Consider the following 13,325-nt stretch of genomic DNA (forward strand, 5'->3'; position numbering starts at 1 on the left):
CTGGGGGATTACTGGCAAATACACAAATCATCTTGTACTAAAAACCTGCATCAAAATCGTAGATGTAAGTGCTTGAGACAGTTGGTAGACATAGGAAGACACTTTGAGCAGTTTTCAGAAACAAGCAGTTTTCGAGTATCTTGTCAAATTAAACAACAAACTCACCAGAGAGAAGTACAGGATTAAGAGATGACACCAGATTTTGGAGGTGTGCTGCTAACGCACTTCGCTCCTGTGTCCGTTAGCTTCCCCCTTTAGGCTGTCCAGTCCATTGCGCTTGCTAGATGCTTGAGGCAGGGACCATACCCAGTCTGCTCTTGTGCAGCTGTAGGGGTTCTTCCATCACAATTTTTGAACATCTATTTGGATTACTTTTTAGCCCTTGTCATTGAAGCAAAAAGCTTGATAATGTGATCTGAGAGATCTCAGGCTGCAGATGACTGGTAAAACCAAGATGTGATGTATTGCTCTGCGTCATACCTCCAAATGGAGGTTTTTCAGCTCTCGGAGTTGGCAATGCCATCAAGAGGTGTTTGGAGATTTAAGGCATGATCTGACTTGGCTCAACCTGGCATTTCTGCCTTCAACTACACATTTGCAATGATGACAGACTTCTGCACGCTTTCTTAAAGAAACGCCTTTTATTGTATGACAGGAGTTGTCACATGAACGTCAACAAAAGAGATCATTTCATAGCAGTAACAAAATCAAATTACTACACAAATGCAAAAAAACAAAACAAAACCAGAGTTAAAGTGATGAAAAAGCAGTGCGCTGTTATACAATGTAAAACATAGACAGAAAGACACATTCTCCTGCTAAAGTGTCAGATGCTCATCACCATCAGAGGAAGTGTTTTTAACTCCTCCTTCCCCCCCCCCCCAACCAAAAAAAAAAGAGGCAATCTTTAAAGTGAGATATTTCAAAGGGTCAGATTAAAACAAAAAGCAGCATTTTCAGGAAAGTTTCTACAAGATTTGGATATTCTGTCCCCTTCTGATTCTTTCTGAAATCTTATTTTAAACACGCACTGGGAAGGTTAAAAGAAACCATCAACATCACTTAAGCAACCAGCATTACTGATGTTGGTCAGAAGAAGGTCCTCCCTCTTCCAAAGGGCAGTACAAATGGTACTGCAGAAGGCTACGTCTGTCTGGCAAATGAGCTCTGGTTCAGTTTACTAAAGAGAATTTTGCCCTTAAAATAAGTAAAACACGAGATAACCTCTCCTTGAGAACTGTGTTGGTTTTGACTCTCCCAGTGGTCTTTTGAAGAGGGGAAGAGCAAAGATCTACAAAAATGAATGTCTGAAGAACAATTCTTGAGATCAGAAGTAGAGGCTGTGCCTAGTCCTTTACATCAAACAAACAACAGTTCTGTAACTGATGATTTTCAGTATTACTCTATAAAATTATATTTATTAGAAATAAGACTCTGGAATATTTTAAGGCACCTTATGATGAGGAAATATTTTAAAGGCTTGAATAACTCAGAAGACTTGAGTTCTTCTTCCAAGATCCCCAGGAAGGAATGTATCTTCTAGTAATTGGCTTTGAAAATTTCTATGCTTTATTTGGAAATAGCAAAGTGGAAGTTTAGAACTATTTGAACTTTTCTTTAAAAGGAAACATAAAACACCTTGCCAGAAAGATATTTTATCCATCTAACAGACCAAGACTTTCACCAAAGGAAGGCCCTTCTTGTCCTTGATCTGAGTTTTGCCATTCAGATACCTTGCACTTTTTTACTCAATTGAAATGAAACAGGTCAGTCAATCTTAACCAATAGTTGTCTATACAAAACAACTATCAACAACCAAAACAACAAACAAATCTAAAAAACACAATTTCCTGATTAAAATAATTTTGTTAATTTAAACTAAAAAGATGATACAATGCCAATGACAGACACAAATGACTATCAGTTGTTCTACTCAGCAATTTATGGGTTTCAAGTGCAATTTTGTAAAAAATTTGTTTTTTCTTATATTGATATTTGATACCTACAGCTAGTAATGTCCTGCCAAAACATGTGAAGAAGCAGAATCAGCATTTTCAGAGATACCTAACATTTTTGTGTGCATTCAAAAAGCTAAAGGATCAAATTAATTCTAGCTTATAGACTGATAGCTAGATCTGTCAGGGTCTCATACCAGTGAGTCTGCAGCAGCCAGCGTTTTGGAGCTCTGCTCTGAAATATAACTTACCATAGATTCATTTCAGAGCTGAAATGAACTAAAATTGTAATTATACCCTTGGTTTACACATGCATATCTCCTTGGTTCTGATTAAAAAAATATAAACTCAGGGTATGTGGCCAGGAGAATGTACTGTTCTCAGAGTATTTAAAAGTCTCAGTGTATTATACATCATACTTGCTCTCTTGTAAGAACTCTTTAGAAATAAAAAAAAAAAATCACTATTTCAAAACACAGTTAAGCTCTGGATATGTTCACACTGCTCAATATAAAAGGTAAACAATGAGCTCAAGCACCAGACTCCATTAAGTGTCTACACTGCCTTACTGGTCAGCTCACCCTAGCTTTGTTTTGGACCATTCCAGCCAGGTCGTTCCATGACAAAGCTTGAGCAGAGTTTGGACATGGTTCACATGGATCCCCTTCCAAAAAGGTGGCTACGGACAAGACCATGCAAAGTTGAGCTTTCTTCATGCTACGCAGTCCCCCAGTGTTATCTCACATGACTCTATGCACTCAAATACTTCTTTACATTTTCACATACCTCTGGAATACAAACACCACTCTACTGAGCTGCAGAATAGCCCTATCCTTATTTCAGACAATTTGAATTGAAAAGGAAACCACAACAAAACACACCAGATGATAATTGTGTGCTAGGTCCGTAAGTGACCCCCCATGAACCCACAGAAGACCAAAGGCCAAGTGATCCAGAAAAGCAGATGTGGCTGGTCTGCTCTAAGAAGGATTAGCCATAAGCACTGCTTCCATGAGCCAATCTGTGCCACGTGGGTTTGGGGACAGCTAGCTGTCCCTGACCATCAGGGACATTCAGCATTCAGCACCAGACGTTGCATCATGCTGCGCATCACGGCATGAAGTTCAGCTCCACCGATCTCAGTGGGATTTCCTGTAGTGCAAGGTGCTACACATCACGGGAGACGTGTCAGAACCCGCCAAAAGAAAGCTAGGGACAAGACCATTTCATTTTGTAACTTCCTGCTAATGACAGAAGAGGACGTTATCAGCAAAATCAAACGCCTGATGTTTTCTTTCCCCCACCCCACACACCAGGGGAAGCTGGCTGGTGGCACTGCAGGTAGTATGAGGCTCTGGCCTCAATTTACTTCTCCACATGGAGAGAGCAATTTTGTATTTGAATCAGGTATTTGCTGGTAGAACTGCTTGAAACAAGAGGCATTTGTGTTTGACTTACTTTTAGACCACTGGGTGAACATTTGAGTGAATAGCATGAATCTTACAAAGGTAAAAGCAAAGCATTTTCAGTATTTTTAAAAAAAGCACAGTATTTTCCATGTCCTGAAGAGATCTGTTGCCTTTTAGTCTCTTCTGTGACCTTTAAAGAGCAAGATGAACAGATTTATTTTCTACTGAACCTCAAAGAGTATGTATCTCACTAAACATGAAAAAATCTGAAGCAGCACAGCACTTGCTTGAATTTTTTTTTTTTTTAAACATGGGAATAGTGCTTTTATGTTAAAGTGCTTTGCTGAATCAGGATATAACCTACAAATACAGAACCTCTCTCTCTCACTATTAGCAACAGCCATTCAAAACTACAGGTTGTACTTTCCTATCTATTCTGGTAGGATGGTAACTTCAAACAGCTCGAGTTCAACAGAATCCCTGATGCAAAACTTTAAATATACTAAGGTTACATATTTTTAACATATATTTAATGAATTTGTTGTGAACCTTGCAGTTACAGCTTTGGCCTGAAGGCACAAATATTAAGGCACAATAAATGCAAATAATGTATACATTTCAATGTGTTGTGTTGAAGATAACTTTGTCCTACATGGTATTTAGGTATAATGACATGTCATTCAAACATTTCCTCAAGTTATTTTAATACCTTTTTTCTTTGATAACCTGGATAAAAAAAGGAATGTATGTTAAATTATTTAAATATTTCTTCAGTGCAAATGTAGTAATTTTCTTCTAAAGTATAGAAGATTGAGATTGATATTTCAGCATTTGGATTTTAGCAAAATAAAACTAATATTTACATTCATTCTGAACAGCATTATTTGAATTATTTATCAGAAAAAAAGTATATAGTACTTTTTGCTATCAAAAAGTATTTTTGGCTTGTTCAATTCTGTTTTCTACCAACCTGCATAGCTACTTATGACAGGTAGAAAGACAGCTGCACTAGAGAACTAAGTTGTACGCTACTGAATCTGCTGTTTAGATATAGCTGTCGTGCTAAAGCGACACTGAAAAAATTTTGGTTTTGCTTGCTCTCAAAATATTTCCAAAAGAGAAAAAGGACACATTCCAATTTTTTAAATAAGCTCCAAATATGCACCCTAGACCTGTTAGGTGTCCTGCACCTGTTTAAATAAAAGAGATCTCTACCACATAACTTTCAAATAAAAACTGAGTCTGCCTAATTTCCTTAGCAATACAAACATAATTAGTTGGAAAGGAAAACATATTGCACTGAAATTATAGAAAGAAGGACAGTAAAACTTTTCTTCTCAGTATTAAATAGGAAGGATGTCCAGTGCAAAAAATCGCCCCCTCCCTTTCCTCTCCCATTGACACTCGCAAACATTGTCACTGAGTTTAGATGATCTCAGGTTTACATTCTGTGGAAAACAGTTAAGGTTATTAGGAATCACAGTGCAGTTTCGGTTATGCATAATCCTGAGGAAGGATCCAAGGAGGAGTCTGTGGCAAGTTGACCATTCTGAACAACTTCTGGGTAATTCTTACTGAAGTACACCTAGGAAAAATATCAGATTCTGTGAGTAACTATGCACCAAACATATCTTAGTTTCAAATAAAATTTTGGGAGGTAAATGCAGTAGAGATAAATATGTGTCCTTAAGGGATCCCAACAGGAACTTCAGGTTAATGGCGTTCAGTAACTGTGTGTCACTGAAAAATTAGTAAAATTACTATATGATCTTACATTATAACAAAGCGTGAGAAAAACCCCACACAACCTGTAGATCCACTAAAATTCTGGTAATTCAGATAAATAGATATGTTTTATCACTTTACATTAAACTGGTAAGTAAAATCATTTTACTAGCTCAAAACATGGAGATAAATTAAAAACAGGATGACAAAGAAGCTGTGAAATCTTGCGTCTGCACAAGGGTTTCTCATTTTCACACATAAAATGAACACAATGGATTTGGATGTTAATATCAGGTTGTAATCCCTATATTTTACAAACTATGATTGACAACCATTGAAACTTCGAGCTATATGTATGAAATATCCCAGCGTTTAATTTGTGCTGCAGAGCAGTTATAGGGCCTATAGAAATGTGATCTCTGGATAGTGAACCACAATAATGAAAGAAGAAGCAAAAGCTTTAACAATGACTCAACCAAGCAACTTCTCTAAAATGTAAGATGATACCAAATAATAGGACAGTTCTTTGCCAAGCCTTTGAGTTTCTGAATTCTACCAATTTCTAGCTCAACTAGAAGAGATACAGGTTTCCTGATAAATGTATAATCAGAACATAAAGGAAATGAAATGCTGTCAAGTTTCACTGTTCCACAATCATCAGTTTTTAGTAGCTGTATCATATCTCTGTTCCTTGACAGATGCGCATAACAAAATGAAATAATGTCAAGACTTGTGTGCTCTTATCTAAAAATGTGTTTGGGTGAAAAAGGACTTCAAATACAATTTTTTCAAAGAAGAATGTGAAAAGTTTTGTTTGAGTCTTTAAAAACAGAAAATACACTATCTTTCTGAAGCTGACACGTGTCACGAGTTAGGTCTCATAGTCAGACTGCTTTGACTACGGCTTATGAATCATTTCTCCAATTTATATTGGAGAGTGTTGTCAACAAAGTTCAGTTTGCTTGATAATAATGTCCTTCTCGTATATATGAATACATGTATAAGACACATAGGATAAAAAAGAAATAGCCATTCTATAAAAACATTCCTGTAAGTACCACTGTCGTCTTTTGTGCAGACACGCTAATGCGGGATATATGCAAGTTTGAAAACATATTAAAGCCTGATTTAAATCAACAAAGGAACTGGAAGTCCTGTTAAGAGGCATTCCTCAGTAACCAGCCACGATCGGATGCAACACAAGAAAGTTTATCAGGTGCCTGCCTGCACACATGCTGCAGAGATGGCAGCCCCAGTTGTGTACTTCCATCCTGTTGCTGGTTTAAAACATAAAACTTTGGCATACTTTTAACACAACTTTTGAATGTGAATTTTTTTTTAATGGAAAGTTAATACAAAACTTTGGCACATTACTAGAGACGTAATGAAAAGGCAGCTGCTTTTCAACTATCTCATTACAGTTCTTCCCCTGAGTCCAATCCCTCAAGATATTAAATGCCCGAGTCTTTACACAAGTTTCTTCCACTGCCAGCAGAGCTGCAAACTTTTTAAAAGTAATCACTGAAGTGAGATAACACCTAGTATTTTAATATTTATGCATCTGTCATTGCTTTAAAATAACATAACTCTTATTTTTCCCTCAAAGTACTCAAAAACTGATTGACAGAAAACCAGCCCTACCTCGATGCCACCAAAGCTTGCAGAAAAGCCTCTCTCAATGCTGCCAAGAGCATGGCGTACACACCAACTTTTGTTTATCTGAATAATTGAGGACCTTTTTTTTTTTTTTATTTTTTTAACTGTTTGATGACTACTTCTCACTTTCCCCATAGAATTTTCTCCTCATAGCTTCTTGGAAACTGAGCAAAGATAAAAACTCAGTCTCATGATGCTAAACACAACTCCATTGCAGTTAGGCTCCTGGGCTAGTTAATATATTTAGCTGTCTCCAAATCGAGCTGTGCCTGCTTTGTTTTCTTTGACATTTGCAAAAAAAATGGGAATACTGAGTGATCAAGAGAGACATACAAATAACAACATTGGATCAATTCAGCAGCCTGAGCTGAGGTTCCAGCAATAGCTCAATCTTGCAATGCTTAGCTAAAATACCCAAAAGATTTTTTTTAAAATTAGGTTTCTCCAAAGACATCCAAGCTAGTCTTCCAATTTAAGATGTATAGTCCCTCTTCATTTGCACTTAAAGGATATATGCAGAATCAATATTGTTCCAGAAAATGCATTTAAAGTCTCACCTTACTGAAAGAAGCTCTTGGTACAAGTTTGTTCTGTGCCAGATTCAGGTCCAAAATGCAATAAATCAAGCAGTCATTGCCAAAGCATGGCCACATTCCAAGCTATTTCACTTAGCAACCCACTGTAATGCCTTTTGAAAAGTACGTATATATGTCATATTACCATTTCTTTTTATGTGCAGCATGCTGTTTTTCAACAACAGAAAAAAAGCTGTTCTTCATAAAAACAGTTCTTAGTAACCACAGTAGGAATGTATGAGACCAACAGCAATACATGTAACAGACTTACTAGTGTAAAAAGAAAAGCCAGTGGAATCAGCTCTTCTGACTAAGCAACTTCTCTGAAAGTATGCATGAAGCACAAGGGACAGCAATAACAAAAACCTTGAATTAATGTCCAAATCCTTCAAACAGAAAGCACTGTAACTGTGCTTCTGGGTAGCTGCTGACTGGAGATATAGTCTCTCGATTCCCATATTTTTGGGCCAAGTGTGGATAAGCACCATGCTTTGCATTCTTGGCAGATGCTAAAGCCTGTATCTGCCTTCTAGCCTGGGAGTTAGCAAACTTTTTCATCAAACCACATTTCAACAGAGACTGGTTCCTGGATCTCTTCCCTTCCTGTACAAAATCACATAACATTGATGTGGTAACTGCAGATGACTATATGGGCAAGCAACATCAAGCAATTATTTTTGTATATTTTGAATTATCTTTGAATGCAATTGTGCAACTGTGGATGGCTGCAGAGAAGGAAGGAGAGACAGCATGACATGGCTAAATCTCTACAGATGACAGCTGGACAGCCTCACCTCTTGACATTCCAAGGATCAAGTCTTAGGAAGCTGGCCTTCACTTTACAAATACTGGTCATATGAATCTGAAGCTATTCTTTTAAACATAATTTATATAACCTCTAGATTGTCATAGATATACCATAAAATACACAGCTAACCCATTCCATTCTAGTAATAAAATATAAGCAGCTACATTGCAGCAGTGGAGAAGGACGGCAGGACTCCTTACGTAGTCTAGTTAAGGATAAAGCTGTTTCCTCGGTTCTGCAGTTAGTGCCACGCATGAATTTATAGTGCACACTCTTAGGCACAAAGCTTCACTTGAAAATCTCTTTAGAGTTTTTCCAGACATGAACATGCAGCCTCCATAACAGCACAATTTTACATTTTTTTTCCAACTTGCCACAAATGTATTATTTTTTTTTTTCCTAGGAAATAGTCAGGTACCCACCATTTTGCTTCCTGTCTATTGGTCTCCTGTTTCCCCAGGAAACAGTGTGGAGTTTGTGCTCCCCTAGCTCTGCTCCACACATCCAGCAGCTTGAAGAGAGGAAAGCACAAAGGCTAGATATAAGACCTTTGCCTCTTGTCTTGAGAACGCTCTCTTAGGTCGCTGTATGCCTGACATCAGTGCGTTGTGTTACATGCTGAAAGTAAAGTTATATGACTATGAAGCAAGTTGCTGTCAAACTGAGCACTGCCAGTCTCAACTGAAGTGATGCTGAAACTTCAATGGCACTGAGAGAAATAAGACCTTGCTCTGGACGTCCTGTGTGGTAACTTATCAAGAAAAAAGAAATCAAGCCAAAAGCTAGTCAAAATGAGTTCCTCAATCACAGGTCATTTTTTTTATCTTCTTATCTCTGCTTCAGCTTTCCATCTGAAAAGTGGAGATGATATGGCCTCACCTCAGAGGCATATTACGAAAATGAATCCACTGAAGTTTCTTAAACACTTTGATTGCCAGAGGAATGCTCACAATTACATTAATAATTCTGTACTCAGAGTAGGATTTGAATAGTAAGCAGTAAATCAGGCACAGAGCAAGGAGGCAACAAAACGTTCAACAGCTGTTTCTTAATTGAACCCTGTACATCCTATGTGCAGAACAGAGCAAGGGTACAAGAACAAAGTAAGAGAAAGCACAAAAATAAGAATGTTCACATACTCAGAGACCATAATATAATGCACAGGTACCAAACCTCAATTTAACAGGACCTTTTAAAAATACAGAAATAACAGATAAATGCTGGACTCTGCAGCCCTAACATGTTTTTACAGCAAGTTCTTCTAAGATCAATGCCCAGTGTCAGATGAGTATGTCGTATATTATTTATACTTATTGTTTTGTGTACATACAGAAGGATGCAAGATATCCAAACAGTCTTTCAACAAGGCGTATATAAATATCATTTGGAAGTCTGCACATATCCCACTAAAAAAAGCACTGAAAATGATGGCTTTGCCTTGCAAAGCTGACAGATTCTTTAGTGGAAGGCTTACTGTAACACTGAATATGCTAACTTGAGATAAACAAACTGTAGGGACAAACTTAATTATCCCTTTTTCTAAAATTACCCGTTTGGCTGTTTCAATCAGAGAAGCCGCTTCAGTCTTGCCCACTTGTTGCACCATTTTGTAAAACAAGCCATCTTGTTCTTGCAGCAAAATGTAAGGTTCACCATATTCTTTCAGTCTTCCTGCATCTAAAACCTGTTAAATCAGCAGAAACCAACATATTAACATAAGAAATTCAAAAACAAATGTTAGAGACTACAAGTAAGGGGGGAATGTATGCACTTTAAGTGCTAAAATGAATTTTGTATCCTGAAAATTAAGTATGTCCTCTACAAACTAGCATAGCACTTTTTCATTTTATAAACCTGTTGTACAATTTTAGAGTGCCCTACAGCCATTCCACCTATAGGAACCCAATGCTAAGTTATGCAGAATATGGAAATACAATGTTTGTGAAGCCAGCAAAACAGATTATAAGATTCATTGTGTAAGAAAGAAACAAAGAGGCCTAAAATGGGCTCTGAAGTAAACAGCTGTGGGTAAAAACCACGCAATAACCACCAAGACAGTTAAGGGAGAATAAGTAGGTCTTTTGGATTAGGGGAGGTGAAGATGTAATTAAAGAAAATGAGGGTGTTGCTGAAAAGATAAACAATTTCTTGCATCAGTTTTTGCCAACTACATATTCGAAAGATACTTACCCTGAACCTATTCTTTCTACATAAAAAAAGTTGAGATGCCACCAGGGACATAGGTACTCGAAAGAGAGGAAGGGAGAGGAAAACCCAACAAATTAAAAAGACATTAAGCCAATAAACCACAGTGGATATATATAGGGAAAAACATCAGAAAAATTTAAGATTAAGCTGATTCAACCTCTAAGAAAATATTCTCATACTAGTGACTATTTAAGGACTGCACTGTAGTAAATATTGCACTTACATTTTGAAAAGCCTTACAGGATTCATTCTGGGAACTTCAGACTAGCATATAAATTTTGAGATAAGACAGCAATTTAGTTAAAATAATCATTAAAACACAAGTAGAAGACACACTAGTCACACGCAGAATTTATTCTCCACAGTTTTAGGAGAAGTAAAGTGTACGTCACAAATCTGATATAATGCTTAATGCACAGAACAAAACTGAAGGAGAACTGGTTTATATGGATTTGCAGAAAGGTATCTGGTGTAACTAAATAGCTGTGCTACAAGGGACAACAATTTTTCAAGAACGTGGACAGAAAACAGAGATTAGAAATAAACAGTGTATTTTTCTTTTTGGAAAGTTGAACACGTAGGAACTGGTGGGAACCACATCATTCTGGCATATGTGGTAGCTATGTATGTGTCAGTCATCAGGAAAAGGAGTTATCGGAAAAGTAACAATCCTGTAAACGACACAAAAATGTGTAGGTAAGTCTAGACCAGAGGAGATTCAGATACATCTAACTAACCTAAGAGAATGAGAAACACAATAGCAGGGAAAAGTCAATATTGACAAATGCAATGCACTCAAATGCTTAACTGGCTTATAAATTAATGGTATTTACTCAAGAGAGATATTTGGGTATCCAGTCTACAAATTCAGTACTTTAGTCCATGTGTAGGAGCAGTGAAATTAAAAAAAAATGGAAGAATTTATGTGAGAAAACAAAGCAATTAATAAAATATTTTAGTTCTTATATAAGTAAAATACTGAATACACATGGCATACTATTGAAAAAGATACTGCCACAACAGAAGGTCTTCAAGGACTCATAACCCAAGCCATAATTGTTGTGTATATACTTGTAAGAGAAAAAAACAATAATAAACAAAATATATATAAAAAACTGGAGCTGTTGGTTCCAGAAAAGAAACAAAGAAAAGGTATTATGACAACTTCCAAAATAAGAGAAATGGTTTGCAAACTTCTGTTTGAAAGAAGAAACTCCAATAACCTTGGAGACAAATCCAAAGTCTTGTGAAAAAATTTTCAAAGGTGCACGTTGCATGTGCAACTCCTTAAAGCAAAACATCCTGATGGTCAGATCTCCAAGTGGCCTGGCCCCCCATTAATGACAAAACCCGCAGTGAAGCAGGACAGCTGAGCTGATCCCTTTGCCTGCACTAGCACGAAAATGACACACTGCTGAGATCGCTGTCCACTTGTTTGACACCAGGGTCCCAGCACCAGGGGAAGGGCCTCCGCTCCTTCACTTCCAGTTCAATTAAGTATATGGCATTTGAATAGAAAGTAACTCAGCCAACAGCAGCAACATAATTGCATCTCATTTTATAAACTGTATGCACAGAAACCTACAAGAAGTTATTTGCTTTTTTCAAAAGCTCCTATCTTAGAGCACCCAGCTTATACTATGATTTTCCTTTGCAAGTGACTTCCAATACTGTTTGGTATATAGCTGAAGAAAGTGCTCATGGAAAAATTTTAAAATATTAGTAAAATTGCATAGCACAATACATAGTCATTCAAAACACAAATACACGCAGTGTTTTACCTGCAAAGGTATACTTGTGCACATGCTGATTTTTCAGTGTACTTAGTCTTATCCCATTTAATTGAACATTTAAGGATTAATTACAAATATAATTTTAATCGCACTCTTTTATATACAACAGTGTGTCACAGTTAAGGACAGCTTCCTTAAAAGTACAATAAATTAATTTATCATATACAGTTCAACATACTAATTAAATCTTTTTCCTCCAGAGAACCTGGCAAGGAAAAAGAAAAAATTTATTCTTTGACAAGTTTTAAACCGCCAAGTCCAGAAGATGAACAGAGGGAGCGAGTGATTTGTGTCTAGAAAGAATCCATTCACATTTTAAACAAAACATTACTCTATTCAGATCCTTTCTTGGGGAATAACACTGAACTTGTGTTATGAAAACAGATGGAAAAAGCATAGGGAAAACAAGCCATGTTACTTTTTAAAAAATATGAAATGAAAAATAAAGATTGAAACTGAACAGACAGTATCATTCCTACAAGTCAGGAATAGTCTATAAACCCTATTCACCAAGGAAAAGCACTGTTCCTACTAACTGCTGTTATCTACGAGACAATGGAGAAAATATAAGCTGATTTACTTGGTAGTTATACATTTATATACTTATACATTTATTAAAATGCGCTTAGACAAAGAGATAGGCACTCTTTGAAGAAATATGTGCTGATAAAATTTAAATAAATAAACAGGTACTTTGGCTAAGGCTTTGCATATTCTTACTCACTGACTCCAAGCCAAATTTAAATCATTAAGACTTCAAAAAGCCAGCTAATCATTCAGGAAAGGTGGAATCTGGTGTTTACCAGCCACATATTTTCTGATCAACTTGCACACAATGCTTATCACTGCACAATATGACTGAATCGAACCCAGATGTGTTCCAAGGCAGTTGTACCAGTGGAACTTGATACAGAAAAGCCAGAGAAGCTTGTAGCTGGTGAAATCAGATCGGCAGCGTGATTATGGAGGACACATGCAAGAGCACGGAACTCTGAATCAGACTGGGATTTCGCTATAGACTTTAATGCAGACATTGAGAGGGGCAGATTTTGGGGAAATCGTTCAACTTTTCAGCTCCTTGGTCTGACTCTTTGCAAAATACACAAAATAAAGACTGATAATCATTCTGTGGGAGTTAACTGCCTGTGAAATACTTAAGACAGCCCAGAGTAAAATAAAAACAAACACAAAAAAAA

At 36.9% G+C, this 13,325-nt stretch overlaps 1 protein-coding gene across 1 annotated transcript in view; it reads right to left on the minus strand.

Moving 5' to 3' along the window:
* Positions 1 to 622: 622 nt before the first annotated feature.
* The window catches only part of ABCC4 (ATP binding cassette subfamily C member 4), a 154,108-nt gene continuing 141,405 nt past the window's right edge, over positions 623 to 13,325 (minus strand). Inside the window, exons 30-31 of the mRNA XM_032996986.2 lie at positions 9,678 to 9,812; positions 623 to 4,949 (exon numbers count right to left, since the gene is read on the minus strand). Coding sequence (XP_032852877.2) covers positions 4,842 to 4,949; positions 9,678 to 9,812 — 243 coding nt within the window. The 3' untranslated portion in view covers positions 623 to 4,841. The remainder of the gene's footprint in view (positions 4,950 to 9,677; positions 9,813 to 13,325) is intronic.

The sequence above is a fragment of the Tyto alba genome, unplaced genomic scaffold, assembly GCF_018691265.1.
Source record: "Tyto alba isolate M040663 unplaced genomic scaffold, T.alba_DEE_v4.0 Super-Scaffold_45, whole genome shotgun sequence".
In the NCBI taxonomy this organism is placed as follows: Eukaryota; Metazoa; Chordata; class Aves; order Strigiformes; family Tytonidae; genus Tyto; species Tyto alba.